The sequence below is a fragment of the Rhipicephalus sanguineus genome, chromosome 1 (genome assembly GCF_013339695.2).
Source record: "Rhipicephalus sanguineus isolate Rsan-2018 chromosome 1, BIME_Rsan_1.4, whole genome shotgun sequence".
NCBI classification, from domain to species: Eukaryota; Metazoa; Arthropoda; class Arachnida; order Ixodida; family Ixodidae; genus Rhipicephalus; species Rhipicephalus sanguineus.
In genome coordinates, this window is record NC_051176.1 from 73533013 (window position 1) to 73554296 (window position 21284).

Below are 21284 nucleotides of genomic sequence, written 5' to 3' on the forward strand. Positions count from 1 at the left end.
CAGAGTTTTCGAGGGCATGCAGCTCATCTGTTCAAGGTGCGCCACTACTGGGTACCCTACTGATGACTGCAAGGCTGAGGCTGAGCCCCATTGCGCGAACTGCGATGGCACCCATCCCGCATATTCCCGATCGTGCTCAGCCTGGAAGAAAGAAAAAAAAGAGATTCAAGCAATCAAATTCCAACAAAACATCAGCTTCCGAGAAGTCCGACAGCGCCCAACACGAACTTTCCCACAGAATGCGTCACTCGCTGACGTAGTACGACAGGGGGCAGCACTACAGGGGGCAGCACACAGGATCCCCCATGCCACGACAAGTCTGCTGGGGCGACTACCGCCCACCGCCAAGGTGGGAGCAGCCAAGGCAGCTGCCCTGCCTACCATCAACACGACCACACCAGCGGCCGCTGCAAGCTCTGGCAGCAGCTAGGGCAGCCCGGCAGCTAAAGAGGTCCCCTCGACCTCTGCTCTGGTGGGGTCGAAGGCTTCGTCAGCCTTGACGAAGCTTACCCTACGCAAACACCGCTCGACAGAGCGACTGTCTGGCGCCTCTCAAGAGGCGATGGACACTACTGGTCCGCCGAAGGAGCGGCGAGAATCTCCCGGCCGCTCCAAAAAGACAACACCCCAGTCACAGGGCCTGACAAAGGCTCTGTAAAATAGGATTTTTTCCTCTATTGCGACACACAGCCCACGCACACTTTCAACATGGACAAAATAATATAATGGAACGTTAGAGGACTATTACACAACCTAGACGACGCATGAGAACTGCTTAGTAAATTGTGTCCAAAGGTGCTGTGTGTCCAGGACACACATCTAAATCCCAAACACACAAATTTTCTTCGTAGTGCGTTGTTTTTCGAAAAGACCGTCAGGATTATCTCGCATCATACTCGAGAGAAACGTAGCATGTCAGCACCTTTCACTCCGAACGGCACTGGAGGCAGTAGCCGTTCGAGCTATAGTTACAAATAAACTCATTAATATATGCTCAATAAATATACCGCCAAACTACCAGCTGCACAAACATGAATTCCAATCATTTATGGACGAGTTGCCCGAGCCTTACCTCGTCCTTGGTGACTTCAATGCTCACAGCAGCCTGTGGGACGACTCTTGCACCGACGCGTGAGACCGCCTCATTGAGAGTTTCCTGTTTTCCACAGGCGCATGTTTACTCAAAAAGAAAGAGCCCATGGTCTTTCCTTGCGAACAAATCGTATTCAGCCATCGATCTTAGCATAATCTCGTCATCCATTTTACTTGATTTTAACTGGGAAGTGGTCAAAAACTACTATGGGAGTGTCTACTTCCCAATACTCCTCAAAACACAAAAACGAAATGAATCTCCACCCCAGGCTCCTCGGTGGAAGCTTGACAGAGCCAATTGGGAGGAGTTCCACATCATTACTAAGATCTCGTGGACGGACATTTCTTCTTTTAATATTGACGCTGCTGTTGAGTATTTTACCGATTTTATAATTCACACTGCTCTTAAATGTATGCCAGAAATTACTAAAGCAACAAGCAAACGTCGTGTTCTCTAGTGGTACGACGAGTGCCGCAAGGCTCGGACGAAACAGAATAAAACGTCGGGGCTTTTGCGCGATTCTCCCACAGCAGAAAATCTGATTAATTTTAAACACATCAAATCGCAAGGCTGGAGAACGCGCAGGCAGGTTAGAAGGGACAGCTGGCGGAAGTTCCTATCCGGCATAAACTCCTATAGAGATGAGGCCAAGGTATGGAATAGCGTGAAGAAAGTACCAGGTCAACCAGCTTATTCGGTATGCTTAGTTAACACCAAGGGGGAAGGCCTCTAAGACCAGCTGACTCTCTGGGAGCACACTTCGAATTCGTATCGAGTTCTACACAATATTCCGAAACCTTCCAAAGATACAGAACGAGATTGAAACGACAGAAGTTGCAAAGGAATTCTACAAGCAATGAAGCACACAATGAACCGTTCCGCTTAGCAGAGCTGCAGGCAGCACCAAACTGCTGCAACAAATCCTACCCAGGTTCTGATCCTATTGTATACGACATCTGAAACACTCTCCCACAAACCACAAAAGACACTGCTTTCCCTGTACAATGCCATATGATTTTCCGGCAAGACCCTACTTCCTAGAAAGAGGCTATTGTGATACCTATTCTGAAATAGGGAAAGGATCCATCCTCTGTCATTAGTTACAGGCCCATCGCGCTGACAAGTTACCTGTGTAAAGTATTCGAAGAAATGATAAACTGCCGGTAAATACATTTCCTCGAAACTAACTACATGACACGTACCAGTGCGGATTTTGAGAATGTTCATCCACAACCAACAACCTAATACGCATTGCGGCTGAAATTCGCGAAGCATTTGTTCATAAGCAGCTTTTTCTGTGAGTATTCCTTCACAATGGAAAAAGCGTACGATACAAGATGGCGCTTCGCAATAGTGAGAGACCTCTCATACTTAGGTGTGCGAGGTACGATGTTGACTACAGTCGAAAGTTATCTATCCAGTCGCAAATTTTCTGTTCGAGTGGGCAGTGTTTTGTCCCGACCATTTGTTAAGGAAACTGGAGAATCACACGGTGGTGTACTGAGTCGTACCCTTTTTATTATAAAAATGAATTGTTTGCGTCCGTGCATCCCTCGTACAACGTTCGATTCCACGCATCTTCTAATCTTCTAAGACTTCTAATCTTCCCATGTGTAAGCGGCAGGTTCAGCTTGGTCTGAACAATGTGTCTAAATGGGCAGACGAAAACGTGTGCAGGCTGAATCCACAAAAGAGCACTTGCGCGTTATTTTCTAGAAAGAGGGGCCTTCATCCTGAACCTGACATTGACCTGCATGGTCAACGTCTGTCTGTGAAGACTGAGTAAAAATCCTTAGGCCTAATCCTAGACGTGAAACTGACCTTCATACCACACATCAAGTATATAAAAAACAAGTACTTAAAAACAATGAGTGTTCTGAAAATGTCATGGACTGCATGGGGTGCCTGATGGATCTGTCTAAAAGCCTTATTCGCACGCGCCTAGATCACGGGGCTGTGGTTTGTCAGTCTGCGCCACCAAGCGCATTGAAGATGCTTGACCCTGTCCACCCCCTGGACATTCGCCTTTCTACGGGTGCTTTTCGCAGCAGCCCCGTACAAAGATCCTACGTTGAATCAAACCAGTGGTCACTCCACCTGCAGAGATCTGACATACCCTTTCTGTATTTTCTCAAGGTGAACGCGGGCAAGGAACACCCCTCACAATCTACAATTAACTATTTGTCCGCGTCTGCACTCTTTTGCAATCGTCCTACCGTGAGAAAGCCCTACGCACTTCGCGTGAGTCGGCCTAGCTGAGGAATTGGGTCTGTCACTCCATGAACACCGTATATGGCTCCTGCTGCACATCCCCCACCGTGGCAGTGGCAGCTTATTGATTGCGATGTTTCTTACGTGGAGGTTAACCAAGCACGCGCCAGTTGCACATATCCGTACACACTTCCTCGAATTACAGCACAAGTACTCATACCCTGAACTCATTAAAGATGCCTCAAAGTCTAACACTTCTGTGTCCTACGTAGCGGTCGGTCCATCTTTTTCAGATGGCGGCGCTCTGCACCCCAATACAAGCATCTTCACAGCAGAGGCTTATGCGATACTTGCGGCCGTTAAACACGTCAAAGAATTAAAACAAGAAAGTGCAGTGATATACACAGATTCGCTAAGCATATGGAAGTAAGCCGGTGGAATTCTATCAGCTTACTATGCAAAGTCTCTGAGTTTCAGGTACCTTTGATTCAGATGTATAGACAGAAAACATGCTTCGAAGCAGGTATGGTTTCGTAATTTAGTGCTGGATAACGAAGAGCAGGTGCCCTAGCAGAAAACACTTCGTGTCACATGCCGTCTCGCTGGAGAGACCCTTCGCATGCAGGGTCGTTGTTTATTGTTTACACGAGTGTACTTTCGATGCTAAGCTATGAGGCACGTGCTGAACGCAAGTGTTTAAAAGACCGCTGATAGAATACGCTGAATAATAGAATTTCTTTGACTCACTTCAATATGTGGCCGCAGATAGAGTTAATTATTTTCAGTGTCGCTGCAGCTGGGTGTGTTTTGCATGTTTTGCATGAAGAAAACGACTGGGGAATTAACGGCAGGCAACTATGGCGCGACCGTCTTTAGTGCTTGTATAAGAAAACGCGTATTCCTCGATATCTGTAGATTTTGCACACAAGAAGCAATTGCACGTGCGAAGTGACTATGCGAATAAGGATGGTGTGTTTTATACGACGACGATATGCATTTCGAATAAACGTGTGCGTGAATATAAACAGCTGTTTTCAACATGCGCAGAACATTGAGCATGAATATAACTTTGATGCATTCACGAGCACGAATATTATTCAACTGTGAATCAATCATTTACATACAAAAGTAAAACTGCGCTATTACGACCGTGGCATTCGGATCGCCCGTTGGCGCGTGCCAACGAACGATCGCGTAGGCCATGATTAGATATCTCTCCAGGAGGTACCAACGTCTGTGCCTTGTACCATCAGCTTTGTGTGCTAATTTAGTAATCATTTGCAGCAGAGCAAGCATACCTATTTTTTATTTTTTGATCGCAATTTAGCTCCACGTTAATTACGAGGGCTATTCAAAAAGTAAAGACCATTTGCTAATATTTAAATATGTACACATCAGAATGAGGATTTATTTGTGCAGCGCTGTCTGTTAATTCTTCTGAAAGGTACTTAACGTATTCTTCGGACGCAGTAGTTGTCTGCTTGAGGGGAACGCAAACGGCAATGCCTGCGAAAATCGTTGCTGGCGCATGTTGTGAAGTGCGAACATTAATTAAATTTTTCCTTGCAAATAGATCATCATCTCATCAAATTTATGGGGAGTTGTGCCTACTTTATGTACTCGAAGTGATGAGTGAAGTAAAGTTCAGAAAATGGTGTCTAGATTTCACAAATGGCCGCACAAATGGGCACGATGAAGAGCGGAGTGGAAAGGACAGAATCCAGACCAATGAAACTGTTCGACAAGTGGACCGGGAATTGCAATTAGATCGACGACTGACAGTTAGTGGTCTGCCGGATGAATTTCCTCTTGTCAGGCGCACTATAATTTGCACGATTGGAACAGAAAAGCTCAGATATCACACAGTGTGTGCAAGGTGGGTACTAAAAATGCTTACAAACCAACTCAAACCGCAAAAAATTCCCAGGCGGCGAACTGCTATGCAGAGGGACTAAAGAAACTGGTGCAGCGGTACGAAAAACGCTTAGAATTTAACGGTGATTATTTAAAAAAGTGAAGTACTTTTGTGCTCAAGTAAACCAGCCAATAAAAGCTTTCACTAACGAATATTTATTTTTTGGGGATCAAAGGGTCCTTACTATTTGAATAACGCTCATAGAAATCGCATTGGGCATCTAATTTTTACAAGTGACCTTTTTTCTTGCAAGAAAGCTGAACTCCTTGAAGTCTAAAGAGTAAATTATCAGCGTGAAATGAAAACAAAGCTGAGGTATATAAAAACGGACAATGTAAGTAATCATTAGTATTCAATTATTTCATATCTGCTAAAATTGAGTGCGGCGAAAAGAAATCAACGTGTAAAATCCGCTGTCTGGTCAATCTTGACTGAGTACTGCGAGTGTTCCTGCGAGACCAACAAGCTTCGCAACATGTGTGCTCATGGTGTTGAGAATAATGCACTGGAAATTGCGCAACAAAACTATTTCACTGTGATTTCTGCGAGCAGCACTCTAACTCTTATGAACTTTTAAAGACGCTTAAAGATACTCTTGTAGCAAATCTATTACAAGTAAAAGTGAGTCTATACAATACTCATGATTCTGAATGTCGATTAAAGATTGGAGTGCTATAATTTTCTCTACTGGTTTCATTATCAGTTCCATGGTCGAGGATGCAAAAGTGGAATTGTTCTTTTTGCCACTTTTGTTGTGGAAGTGTGCAGGGTGTTTATGAAAGTAGATTTTAAACACGTTGGTTAACTGTCAAGAAAGAGGTTGGCGGGCTGTTGGAGGAAACACGGGACTCAGCTTCAATGCGCCTGAAAGAATGAATAAACCAAAGTTTTCAATAGTTTTATTTGCATTCAATAGCACTTCAGTCTCTTTTCAGGCTATGGTACCTTGACTGCCAACTAACTGTACTTCACTTGACATCCGGACGGGCGCAATGCAGGATTCTGGAGCGGCGAGTGAAGCCGGCGGCCTGCAGACGGGCCACGTGATACTTGAAGTTCAGGGCGTGTCCACACGCAGGATGAGCCACGGTCACGTGGCAAAGATGATCGCCGACGCCTACTACGGGAGCCCCGGCGGTGTGTCCCTACTGGTCGGCCAGGGTCCGGCCAGACCTCGTAGACAGTCAGTCATGATAGTCGACGACTAGGACTTGAACCAACGCACAAATTGAGCCATCAGTTAGGGTCTGTCGTGGCACGGTTACTAGCGCAGCCTTGGGATTCATTAGTGTTATATGCCTCGGTGGGGAGCAGAAAACGGTATTTACGACGTTGCTGTGCTGTGAGTCACTGTTAGGCACTCACAGGACAAGAAGTATTGAGTGCGAGAGGACAATGACAAGTGTGCAGGATACCTGTGCCCAGTCTGCCAGTATGAATGTCAAGTTTCGCCGTGGACGAAGCTCATGGCCATGGTCCCCGAGGATCAGACGCCGCCATTTTGGTTAGTATGAACTATTCAACACAATATCTTGAAGCACTTGAATGCAACTAACTAGCAAGAATGAAATTAAACAGATTCGACGCACTTCGGGGATTCATGTTGCGCGAAAGAGCCTGCAGGCACCTGGCTAAGCCGCACTGTACTTTTCGACAGCCTAGCTTAATAGCACCCCGAGTAGCATGCGCGAGCCCGCTCCTTATTAAGCGTCTTATCGCAATTTGCTGGCGTTACATTCCACTGCGTGACTCGTCGTATTTCGCTGTCGACATTGACGGTGGCGACAAGGCAAAGCGCTGATATCTGGACATGGCAAATCTAGACACCACTCGGCGGTGAAGACTTCGCCTAGAGAAGCAATGACAGAATACGCCTGTAGAAACGCTGAATGTGCGGCGTCTTTAGGACGACAGTTGTTGATTGACGTCGGCGCAACGATTATGAAAGTGGCACCAACATGACATGTGATTTGTGCCATTCATGACATGCCTTCAAGATGCATATCATGGGATGACGTCAGTTATGTTATCTTAAATATAAATGTCATGACATCTAAAATATGGCACGTTATTACGTGTCATTTAATTAGGTGCGTACATGTCATGGCAAATCCTGACAGAGTGTCATTTATGATCTGTAATGCACACATGTCACCACATGTCGTGACATGACATACCGTCATTACCACATGTAATTCCATTTATCTCCTTTAATGACAGATCATCAATGGCAGCTCGCACATCATCACATGCCATGACATGCAATTTATACAGTCTCACGCATTCATGTTGGTACATGAAGTCATCTCGTTCATGCGATGACATGTATATCATGTCGTTTATGTCATTAAAGTTGTTCACGGTATCTTATGCATGAATATTCTTGTGACTTAGTCTAAAGAATGACCACATCGACATTACATAATTTATTCCTGCCATGCCATGTATTTGATGTTACGCTGGCATATAATCCAAATTATGATATCCAAATTAAAGAGACGACCTCACCGAAAACATCTCATTCGTGACAAGACATCGAAAAAAGGCAGAAGTTCAGTGGAAGATGGAAGCCTGAAGAGACGAAAAATTCGTGAACACGGGGTGTCGCTGGAGCCGACGTTTCGACAAGCGGACTTGCCCACTTCAAAGGCTGCAATAGTTGCAGCCTTCAACAAATGTTCACTTGTGGAAACGTCGGCTCCAGCGACACGCCGTGTTCATGAATTTTTCATGACATAACTTGTCATTTATGGATGTCAAACACATGTCATAACACGCATATTAAGGTATATACAAACGTAATGAAACAAAGACCATGGTGTTACGATGGCAACTCGTAATTTATGCAATGATATATATGACACGTATAACCTGTCACTGATGTCTTGACATGCCGTTGATTTCTTTCTTTCACTCATGTGATGCGATGCCTATTCTGATATACACGAAGTTAATAAAGCGACCACGACAGCAGCAAGGCGTTGTAGTTGCGCTTGTTACAGTGATAGTGTACAGTGGTTCGTGAAAAGAGGCACCACATTTCGAATCTTGGTTGGGGAGACAGAAAGCGTTCGACCCTACAAAAAGCCAACTAGAAAGTGCTGTTGAAAGGCAGAACAAAAGGTATATGCCTTCCTGCGAATTTCAGGATTTTGTGTATATTACTTTACTTGTACACGCTAATGCCAACGCATAATGCGGACGGGTGCGGTTCAACTTTTCAGTCTAAACGAAGTAATATTAAAAGACATGAACTCGGAAAAATAGCCATTCTGTCATCGAGATGAAAAATTTTACCGTAACTCTTCGCAGGAATAACAAAGAATACAAAATTGGTACGTATATGTGGAAGTACCAGAAATCGTAGCGCAACTCGTACTTGTATGTACCGTGATTTGCCTTCTGCGTGTGAAAGAAAAAGGCTGGTGCGGATCAGACGACTACAGTTTGTTTTGGCAATCAAACTGCGTACCAGAATCAATCCATCAGACCTATATGGAATATGGAAATCCGAGAGTGCTGTAAGCTACTCGCAGTTTTACTGATAGAATTTATTTAGCCCGTAGGCTTACCCCTTGTATTGCCATGACGTAATTTCACGACATGAACAACCAGTTCATGCAGTGGAAGCGAGCTGTAAGGAAGCGTTTCAGTGCAGTTTTTGTAGGCATGCCTCATCAAACTAGCAGCCAAGTAGAATTTAGTCCAAGAACTTGATAGCCGTTGCTCAAGTGCGTTCGAGCAGCGGTCAGTTTTCTTGAGGAGGATGAAATGTGCGTGATAAGAGTATTAGACTTGATTCCTTTTCCTTCAGTACTCCTTAAGTAATGCAAGCTTGACACTCGCTGCCCTCATTCTCAAATAGGCTGCGCAGGCGCATATGTATCTGAGAGAATTTGTGGACTACTGTTCTACGAAAAAAAATGCAGATGGACCTTCACCAGACGTAATTTTTTTACTATCGAATCGCTTATGCGATAAAACACGGTTACATGTCACTCTGTGTTGATGCTACGGTAATATTCTAAAGTTTGCGGACACTGTCGTGGGTTATCTGACAGAATATGCTCTCTGATTTCAGCGTGAAGTCCCTGCAGCTGCATTTCTTCCATCCTTCTGAAGGTCGGCTGATGTGGGGAACTACGGAAGAAGGGGCTACCTTGCGCAGATAGTCAAGGGCAAGGTCCTGGCGACGACCAGCGCTGACGTCATCACTGCACCGTCATGTTTTCGTAATCGAGGCGACACAACTGCCGGCACTTTTATACAAACTATATTGCTACACTGCGAAATAACTACTTGGGGAATTGCCTGCCTGCACCAAGTGCATTACTTGTGATGCTAACACAAGAGCTTGGAATCTTTTTTGATGTAGCTACCCAGGCCGCCGCCACTCGAGCATTGTGCTGCGCTGCATTTGTTGCTTGTACGCAGTGGAAGTCTGTACATCTTGCCTATACATATCGTTTCGAGGGCGCACACTAGCGGCCGCCTTGAACCACACGTATACGTTTAGAGAATGCTGGAAGCTCGGCTGTTGCTTTTCCCACCGCACGCGAAATATCCTATCCGCGAGGAAATTCCCATTATTTCAAGGCGGGGAAAATCTCGGTGCAAACCGGGACACAACACCAAGAGGAGACGAGACAAGAACTAACTTGTCTTGTCTTTTCTTTGTGGTCTCCTGCGTTTGCGCTGAAATTATCCGTACACCAACCTTGGCTCAACCGGTTTTTTTTGAAATTCAGGCATTATGATGCTAACACATTCTAAATGTTCTGTACCTCGAACAAGTTTGTAACAAAGACATATAACTAGTCATGGAAACGAATATAGCGAAGGCGGTTGATTTCATGTTCAGAATTTCATATTGATCGTGAACTACGATCCCGAAATGTAACTTACCACTAAGCGTACCTAATAACTTATGTACATTGTGCGCAATATGAGGAAACTTCGTAGGTGCTGTTATCAGAAATGCTGGTTGGTTTGTGGGGTTTAACGTCCGAAATAGACTCCGGCTATGAGAGACCCCGTAGTGGAAGGCTTCCAGTAATGTCGACGACCTGGGGTTCTTTAACGTGCACTGACATCGCACAGTACACGTGCCTCTAGTATTTCGCCTGCATCGAAATGCAACCGGCGCGGCCGGGGTCGAATCGGCGTCGTTCGTTTCAGTAGCGGAGCACCGTAACCACTGAGCCACTGCGACGGCCTCAAAAATGTACTATTTCTGAACATTGTTTACAATGCGCACGACGTTATAAAAACGTTTGGCGGGGCTTTTAGTTCAACCTGCTGCATGACTGGAAATAGGGACAGCTATACGCTATAAGAGGGCATGGTGGTTTATAGATCGAAACACTACGTTATATAGTTGCACTGAATGGAACTAAATTTATATACATAATAATATTATTATGTGAGTCAGGCAAATGCGAAGACCAGTGCGGATGAATGAGCCATATAGGGACCACCAACAGTACTTTTGATCATCGGATACCATGTGTAGTTGCATGCGCTGTATTCGAATTGCAGACCTTAACGTAGAATTACCCATGTCGTGCGCTTGTGTATGTTAAGTTCAGCTATCGATTCACTAACGGTAATATGTCGCACGCCAGAATACTCGTAAAAGCGCACTGCTACAAAAAGACCTGTACGATTTCTAGAGCTCCTCTCACTGCATTCCGATGGCAGTAGATAATTTAACGTGCGTTTCAAACCACGGACATTGATTACACTGAATAAGACCGAGTTTCTCTTTACACTTGCTCATGCTACCACGTGTAGTTCAACTGCGTATTCCACAATCATCTCACGGCTTTGCACGGCATGTTGAGCACAACAGGCCATACAGTCGGTACGCAAGGAAAATCGCGCTCTTGTTCGCCCTCGTTTGCTTAAACTGCTTTCACTTTGGTAAAAATGTGTACTTGATATCAAACCACTTCACCACGTACCGCCAGGATGCTACTAGTTTTACTAAAGTGTAGAGCACCACCGTACACAGAGTGAAGTGTTAATGAAGTGTCGGCAACAACATTATGCGGTGCTGCTGGTAGCTCGTATCAAGCGTCGCATGGCACGTAAGGAAAGCAGTGCTCACTAATAGCTACACGCGTGCGGATAAAATGTCTGTCACTTATGTTTCTAGACATCGCGGAATGAAATCTGGGATCGCTAGCAATAGATATATGGAATAACATCGAATTTTCCTTGCTTCGCGTCTATGGTAGAGCACGTGAACGGTGCGAACGCGTTGACACTTTTCTTCAGATATACTTTATATATGGATCTTCATCCAGAACAGCTTTTTCGTAATTCCTTCCAACAGCACATCCGAGTTTATAATCACTCTGCGGTAATTACCCCCTACAAGGCCCTGCCCTTTCGAGCTCGTGAGTGCTAGGGTTTCAATTCGATTTTTTTTGTTGCTTTTTTAAAATTGTCATCTCATTAATAAAAGTATGCCTCCTGGTCAGAACAGCCGCAAGTGCGTTTTAAAGGAGTCCTGACACAAAAACTTTCGCCCCGCGTTTTTTTGCTGCAATGTGTTGCTGGGGGGCCTGTTAGTCATAACACGGCACATCGTTTGCTGCAGCGCGCGACAGATAATTAATTACAAGCTCCTCATTACCGACACAGCCTCAGTTTCGGTTTGACAGAGCTCCAAAAAAGACAAGTCGCCAGGTGCAACTGTCACCACCTAGCGAGTGAAACGCTCGGTCACGTGAGCACACAGAACAGTGACGCATTTCTGCGCGGTCTGTCTTCGTCGGGCTCATCGTCGTCTGATGGCGACGATTTTCTTGCGGCGGGGGTAGAAGGAATTTTCGACGTGGCGAATCACTTCAGGTTTGACCCGCTGGCGAGCAGCGATTCGGCGGGAAGCGCGTCAAAACAGAAATGACGGCTACGACGTCATCATAACTTGTACCGGCTGCAGCGGTTACGTAGGGGAAATAGGGGGGTCACCTCGGTTCACCTTCGAGGGTGTCAATGCACCAGGTGCGGCCTATAATGCTGGATGGCGCTCGCGAACTTCAAAATTCATATAAAATACCTTCCAAGTTTTATTCGCTGTCGATATTTTGCAGATGGTACACGCACGTACACGGGAATCGATCCAGCAGGCTATCTCGGCCGCGAAATTTTGTGTCAGTACCCCTTTAATGTGCGCAGTTGTCAGTACCGGGCTCATCGCTGACGGCCCACAATGAAGCGGCTACGCCATGTTACACGTCCGCCCCTCGCTTTCCAGGATCAATAGCTGACGCCGTACGGTTAAAAAAAACTCAGTTTCGCTTAAGGGTGAAGCAATGAATGCGACACGAACAAATTGCATTGTTATACGAAGCAAGGCTACCAGCTAACTCTTTTGGATCCGATCTCGCGTAACTAAAGAACAAACACTGGTTTAAGGGAATAAGCCGCTCCAGGAACCGAAGCGTTTTCGTGCTGTGAGTTCTCTTAACGCGAAGTAAGCGTTGAGAGCACAGCAAGTTTACGAGCCGTCTCCTGATGCCTCGAGAGAGCGCAAGCGAATGCGCCCTTCGAACGATGCGGTCCCCCTCCCCCCTCCCCTGGCGTCCCTTCATGCTCCTTACGGAAGACGGGCGGGGCGTTTCCTCTCTGTGATGAGCAATCGACGGCAGGCCCGCACGCGGGAAGATGTTAATGCATGCGCTCTTCGTGCGACGGAGACGGCCGGCTCGTTTTAATGTCCGCTTCGGCCGCGTTCGTCGCCAGCGCTCGCGAGCTTTTACCCGTGGCTAGAATGCGCGGGGTAATGTTATCAATTTGAAATTTATACGGAAAATTACGACAATGGCGACGGCAAAAACCCGTCTGGAGTGTTCCTGTAATCGCTATCACAATAAAAATTTTTAAAAATTTCAGGAGCCAATCCACTCTATGAAGTGGGTGATAAGCGAAGCTGTTTCGCGCATGGCACAGAGGTGGCATGGTGGAGGACAGTTTGGTATGTAAAGCCAGGTTGGTAATGGCCAGGCTGTAACGTTCAATACGCAATATTAATGCGAAAGCCTTAGACGTTTCATGAAACACGAAAATGGACCGTCAGCGGAGTCAATCGATTGATGCAAAAAATAATCATGTGATGGCATCATCATGACGTCATAGATCGTCAAAACTTGTGTCATCATGGCGTCATATATTATGATGTAACGTGATGACGTTCACATGACATCGTTTCTTTGCACTGCTTCCGTGATCGGTGCGCCGATCACGGAGCTAATGCAAAACCGGGTGAGGTGCAGAAAGCTTGCAGAGAGGGAGGGGGAGGATCTATCTGTTGATCGAAAAGAAAAAGAACCTGGCTTTCGCCTTGGAGTTGTCTTAGGGGAATGCATTAGGGACAGTGTGGCTCTTTGGCATTGAGGCACTGCTGTACGTCACGGCATTTGCCTACCACGTCTGCTGATAGCCACATAGATGTATTTAGAGTGGTATTTCATAGAGTGCAATTTTATTAACCCGGTATTCTGTTTATTTGCTAGTGTCGAAAATAATCACCGAACAGGTTAATCCAAAACACTCAACTGCATGAGCTCTTATTTTTTCATTAGCGAGCGAAGTATGGAGTTCTCCTGGGATGATTTTTTTATGAGATTTGCAATGAATCGAAATATTTCTAGCTCTTCATAAGAGCCCCATAATAATTATTCAAGTGCTTGAATGTTAGTGCAGTTTGCTTCTCTAGTGCACTCTAGGATGTAAGCTGCTCCAGAGTGTTCTCAGATGCAAAATTATCTGCTCCAAAGTGCTCCAAGGTGAACATTTTCGCTGCTCCAAAGTGCTCCAAAATGAAAATTTTGCTGCTCTAAAATTGCTCCAGATCAGAAGTCCTCGGTAGCATCACTGTTATATTGTATTGTGTAAAAATATATGCGAAGGAAAGTGAACTTCGCCCTTGGAAGCTAAAGTTAGTGGGTTAAGATTTAGGACTTTAAGATTACTTGGTCGAAAGCTGCAGTGGTTGTTGAAGTGAATTCGACCGTCTGTCATTGTGGCTTTTAAGGAGTCGTAAAAAGGTGATGTTTTGAAGCACAATGAATGTCTCGCGGAAGCGTTACTCGTTGCAAATGACACAATAACAACGTACCAGTGTACCCGCCACGGCGGTCTAGTGGTTATGGTGCTCGACTGCTGCCCCGCAGGTCGCGGGATCGAATCTCGCCCGCGGCGGCCGCATTTTTGACAGAGGCGAAAATGCTTGAGGCGCGTGTGCTTAGATTTAGGTGCCCGTTAAACAACACAAGGTGTTCGAAATTTTTGGAACCCTCGACTACGGTGTCTCTGATAATCATATCGGGGTTTTGGGACGTTAAACCCAAACAATTATTATATTACGTACCAGTCTGACAGGCACGTTGATCCAGGTGAACCCCAGTAAAACTAAGGTCACCTTTTATAGCGTGGATATGGTAATGCGCGTTAGCACAGGGGCTGACAAAAAGGGAGCTGGATTCACATCGTCAAAAATGCGTTAGACAGTGCTTTTCTGATCCTGGCTACAGTATTTTGCTGCTGCGAACTTAAAAAAAAACAACGTAATTATATTTCCGGTCCAAATGTAGAAATATCGAAAGTCTCCATCCCTCTTGGCTCACCCTCGTACACTTTTCCGCGCACCCACAGCATACGGTGAGAGCAGATTTAATCGCACTTTCAGTTTACACGGAACATCATGCTGACTGGGACGGTGAAATTTCGCTTGGAGTGTCCCTATAATTTATTTAGCACTAAGGGAAATCTAGTTTGACTTTATCAGCTTGAATAGTTGGCTTTGCTGGGCCGTCATATCCGTCATTATTTGGTAACTCGTCTCGCTGGGTCAGTTGCTGTGATGTTCACTTGCCAAACAAGGTGGCGAACGTTCAATTCCCATCATCAGAACTGTGCAAAAAAAAAACGACGACATACGAAGCAGTAAAAACACAGGACGAGCGTTGACTTAGCGTGTGGGTTTTAAGCACTGTCCTTATTACGCAACCGTACCAACTATTCCATATTTCCACCCTACCGAAGTTCAATTCCCAGCGTGGTAGTATAGATTTCGTTATTAGAGAACTTACAAGTGTGATAGGGACGAAATGCCCGTCTTTACTGTGCAGAAAATATGAATTTAGGAAAATTCGGCTTATGAAAACTAATCTGGCGCCATTCGTAAGGCATGTAGCTCCTGCGCTGGTAGGGACGTTATAATCATGGCAATCATTCAATGACCATTATCTGGTTTCACAGCAGAGCCTCGCTGCCGCACACACGTGTAGCCTTCCACATCTCGTATCCTGGGAAGTATCACAAGTACATGAAGAAGGGAACAGACACAGTAGAGAACGCATTATGAGCTATTCCGCCTCGAGCGAAAGCGTGTACGTACAGGCGTCCGAAGTGGTGCGGCTCGTCTAATGCTGGCAGCGTTTACAAATAGCTGCGCTCAAGAATCTTGAGTGCAGCATTACTGTAGTCTGCTCTGGCTTACTTTTATCGACGGAGTATTTTCAATACTGTGTCCCCAATGTCCCGCGCACCGATATAGTGTGGCTGAATTCCTGTCGATGAATTCTCAGTCGTAGCAACATTTCTGCAAGAAGCACACACGCTTACCTAGCCTCCTTTCGACAACTTTAGCAGTCGCAGAATACCCGCAAGCGAAAGCCTAACGCACCGAGGATTTCTAGCGGGTGCAACCTTTCCGTATATGTGTTGGAGCCCACCATGCTTCTCATTGTCAAAGTCCGGTGTAGACAACAGGAGGAGTTTGCTCCCCGCTTGCCTACCAAACGCTTAGCTCAGTCATGGCAGGCACAGTGAATAATAAGTATAAGCGCCGTCGCACACTTAAGAAATGTATTGCTTCTGATATTTAACGCAATAACGACAGGCTTGCGTCGTTTTGCTGTGCCCTTTTTTCGTTCGTGGTACGTACAGATGTGTCGAGTTGTCAGTGACGTTCCGTGCCCCTCTGATTCGTCTCGTGACCTTAAGAACAGTCGTTTCGTGTTGTGAGGACTCGATATACATCATATATGTCTACAAGAGTGGTTCTATGTGTCTATAAGAGTGGTTCTTGTTGTACGCTGTCATAATGTGCGCGGCGTAATCTGTGAATTCGCATTAACAGATTATTGTACTGTTGTTGCTATCACGTTTTATTGCGGTGTAGACGGGCAAGTTTTTATAGGGCGCAGTGAAATACATTAGGGGTAGGGGGAAGGGAGGGCCCCAGGTATAGGATGGTTGGTGATTTCCGTACTCGACGGGGGTTTTTTAATGGTAGTGCTTGACTACGTCATGTACTCTAATGATATCGTACAAATTAGAGACAGCTACCGTTTGCCTGAAATGATGCATCGTATACATATATACACCACAGTAGTTGCTGTTACTTCGCACAGAAAAATTTAAGCTGGAACTCCGGAGTGATTATGGATTTTGTACGCATCGGAAACGCTCGGCGTGCATCGACCGGCGTGCACAAGCGCCGAAAGGCTTCCACGTGTTAGTGTTACGTGTAGCGACGACGTTTCCTCGGCACCGCATTTGCACTCTGTATACAAAAAATAGACTTTTTTATAGAAGTTTTGTCATGCAGCGTAGTGTATAGTGCAAAGCACGTCGATTTGTAACAAGCTAGTCTGCTCTACGACATTGACATTGTTCTGTGGAATCTGACGTAACAAGCACGTACGTACATCAACCTCTGTGATCTATTGTGCTGCGACTGAGTGGCGCTTCTGCGCACAGCAAATTATAACGTTATCGCGCACTCCTTGTGTGACACTGCAGTTTGGTAAGCGTGCATTCCCGCGTAGAGCTGAGGTCAAGGTGATACGTAACGTAAACGTATTTCCGTATTCTTTATCACACCTAGCACAAATAATAGTGCAAGCAATGAAAATTGACGTTATTTCCACGGAAAACATCTCTGATGAGGCGGTTATTTCCTCACATCTCGAGAGAAACCCCGAAGCACGTAATTGTGCAGCGTTATCAGCATTTTGAATGAAGTACGCGGATACTGATGGAATGAGTTTTTTGCGGTATCGTTGAATGACGTTCAAGTACGAGCAGGGGCAATGGAAACAATGCTACATCAATCGCTACCGGTCAAGTCGTCTTTCCACCCCAGCTACGACAGCGACAATGAATGGACAACGCGTCCTTCTGACTGCTTCGTGGCGCAGTAAGTTTATATTAGTTTTTTCACGAAGGGGCGTTTAAAGTGATCCCAACGTGCATGTTACAGGAAAATAACAAGTGTAGCAGGCCAAAAAAGCGTCGTTCGAGAAAATTAAAAGCGTTTACGTTTCGAGATGGAAGCCTTGTTCTCTAAACAAAACACAAGAGGCACCATAGTATATGTTCAGCATTCATTTAACGCAGCTTCAGAAGTGAGGCACAAGATTGCTGTTCAGTTCAATTGACCACACCCCCATTTCTGGCATTGTAGACAAGCAGTGTTTTGTATCGCTCTCCGCATAATTTCGTTCATCCGACCAATCCCAGCCATCCGCGAGAATCCGCCAGCGGAGGTAAGACGTTCCTGGTCATGAATGATGTCGGGCAAGAAGCTGCGCGTTCTTCAAGGAGTGTAGGGCGACAGCTTCAAGCTTTTCATGCGCGCCTTAAGCTCCTTGAAAAACGTTACAATGTAGTATAAATTATAAGGGCTCCATAAACTGGCCTCATAGTGGGTTTTTCCCAAGCTGAGACGGCGTTTCAGGCTTTCTATATTAAAAAATAAAGTGCATAAACTGTTACCGTGCCTTTGTAATTTAAATGATTTGTCGAATGTAATGCATATCCGAAATAATTCAAAAATATGTTTTGCTGTATTTGTTAGGTTATTTTCTTCGTAATTAACTTTTTCCCACGCGGCGCATATAGATTCGGCTTTGCAGGAGCCTGTTACTATCACCTAGGAAAATATGGCTGAGGGGCATTGCCATTGCATCGCAGTGCTTTTCGTCTGGTAAGCAGAAGGGCCGCGTATACCATGCTATACGTGCGATTGGGGTGTGTGTCGTCTATTTTGCTGCGCAGGAGAATTTATAAAGGCGTTTAAGGAAATGCATCTGACGTAGAAAAGCAAATGTGGATGTATGGATCGATCAGGTGGAGTAGTCGCGATCGTGACGGGAAAATAACCTTAGTAGACCAATGAAACGTCGGAATTTAGTTTTTGCTTTTGAATATGCAAGTTTGAGATCCAGAAATCACGAATAAAAGGAAGAGAAATACGGCCGTTTAATATTACGCAAGCTACATTTTAGTTTTAACCAGACTGGTGAGTAAAATGCAATTAATACTGCGGGGCTAGTTCGCACAACGTGCTCGCCGAATGTTTCTAATATCAAACGTCAAGTGCCAGCTGTATCGGCAGGAAAAAAAAAAAAGCTACCACAAATCCTAATTGCTGCTTGCATAGCCAACTTCCTTTATTCGAGGGCAATTTTTTTTAATGTCCGATCAGTCGCGAAATAAAAAAGTCACAGTTTCAGTTCACCGCGAGGGCGAAGCGATGAATGCGATAGCAACAAATTGTAATGTTATACGATGGAAGGTTGTCAGGTAACTCTTGTGGATCCGATATCGCGTAACTCTACTAAACGCTGGTGTCTTGCACCAGGGTTTACGGCCGCTCCTCTTCGCGTTGAGAGCGCAGCACGTAGAAGGGTATACGAGCCGCCAGCTGATGGCTGTCGAGATAGCGCGCGCGCCACCGATCGCGACCGCGCCCTTTATAATCAAAGTTCAAAGTAGCTGCTCGAGCGACACCCCCTGCCCCCTCGCTTCTTTTCATGCTCGTTCAAGGAGGGCGGGGCGTTTCCTTTCTGCTTCGACGGCAAGCCTCCCAAGCGGGGTGATGTTATCGCATGCGCCCTCCGAGTGACGGAGATGGGTCGGCTCGTTTGTTTCTGCATCAGCCGCATTCGTCGCCCCCGCTTGCGCACTTTTACCCGCAGTAGAACATACAATTCTCTGGGGATGTTTTGAATTTGGACCTTATACGGGACATGACGGCGACGGCAATAACCCGTCGAGACTGTCCATATAATTGCTATCGCAATAGAACCAGAGTGAGAATTAAAACTGCTACATTTGCAACATTTAGGTACGCATATCAGCTATTTCTCATAGACGCCGTTTCGATAGCGGCATTTGTCGTAGCGTGGCATCAACTTTCCTATATACCCCCCCCCCCCCCCCGTAGAAGGGAGCCGCCTGTGCTTGCAACCAGTTTTGTACGCTGGTCTGCCGCCCGCGGTCTGAGCCATGAAGCTGTCTGAGCATGAAGAAGAACAATGCCTGACGACAACGTTCCCCTTCTGTTCTCAATTTCCTTTCGTAGACATTCAAGAGTCACGCTGTACGAGGCTGCCGCACCTTGCAGTCACTCATGAAAGTTGAGCCGTGCTAATTACTCATTCGTCGATGAATTCCAGCTATACTGCACCCTCTGCATGCAGAAATCGAATTATACCACGAACTTTAACCTTGGCGGCAGACTCCACTATAGTAGGCATGCTTACGCGCTCGCTGCGAGCTCAGAACTGAGAGCTGCGACCTCATGAGGTAGGCGGGCATAATAAAGAGATTGCGCAACGTATGTGCTCGTTGCGTGATCGGATTTTCACTGTGGTTTTTATTCGGTGGCCAATCGGACTTTGAAAAAAAAAATACGCCTCACGATGCAGCAATGGTGTAATCTCAACTGTGACAGAGGGAGCCATGAAACATGCATCAATGAATGGAATGAAGGTTACCGCATATAACATAGTAACATTGTGTTAACCAACGACGAGCGAGTTACGGGAGGGAATCATGATCGCGAGTTATCGTCTTTACAATCTTATGGTTCAACAACAAGAAAATATATGGTAACGAAGCCTGTCTCGGCTATACTATGAAGTAATTGAACGCCTCTACGCATTGTGAGTGCTACAATGTCGCTAAAGAAATTCGAGCTTGCTGTAAGGCACTGGTTTCACAAAGTGGCACCGATAACTACCTGCTTTATAGTGGAGGAATTCGTCACTTCCTATGAGATGCTGTCAAGAAGATAAACTGAAAAAAAAGACAACCAGATGAATAAAGTGGACCTGCGGTTGTGCACTGGTCTCCACAGGGGAGAGCAGACCTAGAGCGGCCATATCATTGAACGTGATATTGGATTGTTGCACTTACGTGTGCTGTGTTGTTCCTGATGGTGTCACTCGATCCCCGTTTTGTTATGATGTAACTGCGCACAAGGTGTCTCAGGCAACTACGATGTGTCGGAAATAAATCGTTTTATTGTACGATGTCTGAGGTAACAAATCTATCTCAAAGGCGATTACTTGTTCCAGCTACACTGTTGCCTTCTATGCGATAATGTACATCGCTCAGGGCTTGAAACGCGACATCGAAATTTTTAGCATAACGACAGGCACGCGTGATTTCTCGACATAACCCTGTCATTTCGCTGCTGATCTGGCCGCTAAACGTAATGTGCGCTCTTATTTAAACTTTAAAGTAGAAATTACGCCGGTATGACACGAACTGAATATGGTGCAAACGAAAGTAAGCGCATTACATAGCGCTAAATTGTCGAGTTTCAATCCGTGAACACTGTACACGTGCAGTTCAGTGTACGCTGGGGCCACAGCGTTGGTCGTTGCCGTGCTTTACGCCACAGCAATGTTGTGCACACCATGCATGTAGTTGGCCGGGTCTTTTATTATTCTGGACTCTGCTGTAGAGCGGCTTTTGCACTTCACATAACCGAAGTATTTCGTTGGAAGTTGTTACGCGATTGTAGTCACGTGACTAGTTGCTGATTTTTAGTCACGTCAGTGTTGTTACGTGATGTTGCGTGATTTGTAGTGACGTGGCTAGTTGTCACGTGATGGCACGCGCTTTTAGTTACGTGACTAGATATTACATGATATTTAGTCTCGTGCATAACTGCGTGATGTTACGTGATTGTAGTTACGTAACTAGTTGCGTGATGTTACGTGATTTTTAGTCCCGTGACTGGTTGTTACGTGATGT

At 45.6% G+C, this 21284-nt stretch overlaps 1 protein-coding gene across 1 annotated transcript in view; it reads left to right on the top strand.

The window, feature by feature from the left end:
* Positions 1–20555, top strand: part of LOC119392996 (whirlin) — a 328938-nt gene extending 308383 nt beyond the window's left edge. The window contains exons 10-11 of the mRNA XM_037659871.2: positions 6218–6723; positions 9301–20555. Coding sequence (XP_037515799.1) covers positions 6218–6427 — 210 coding nt within the window. The 3' untranslated portion in view covers positions 6428–6723; positions 9301–20555. The remainder of the gene's footprint in view (positions 1–6217; positions 6724–9300) is intronic.
* Positions 20556–21284: the final 729 nt, after the last annotated feature.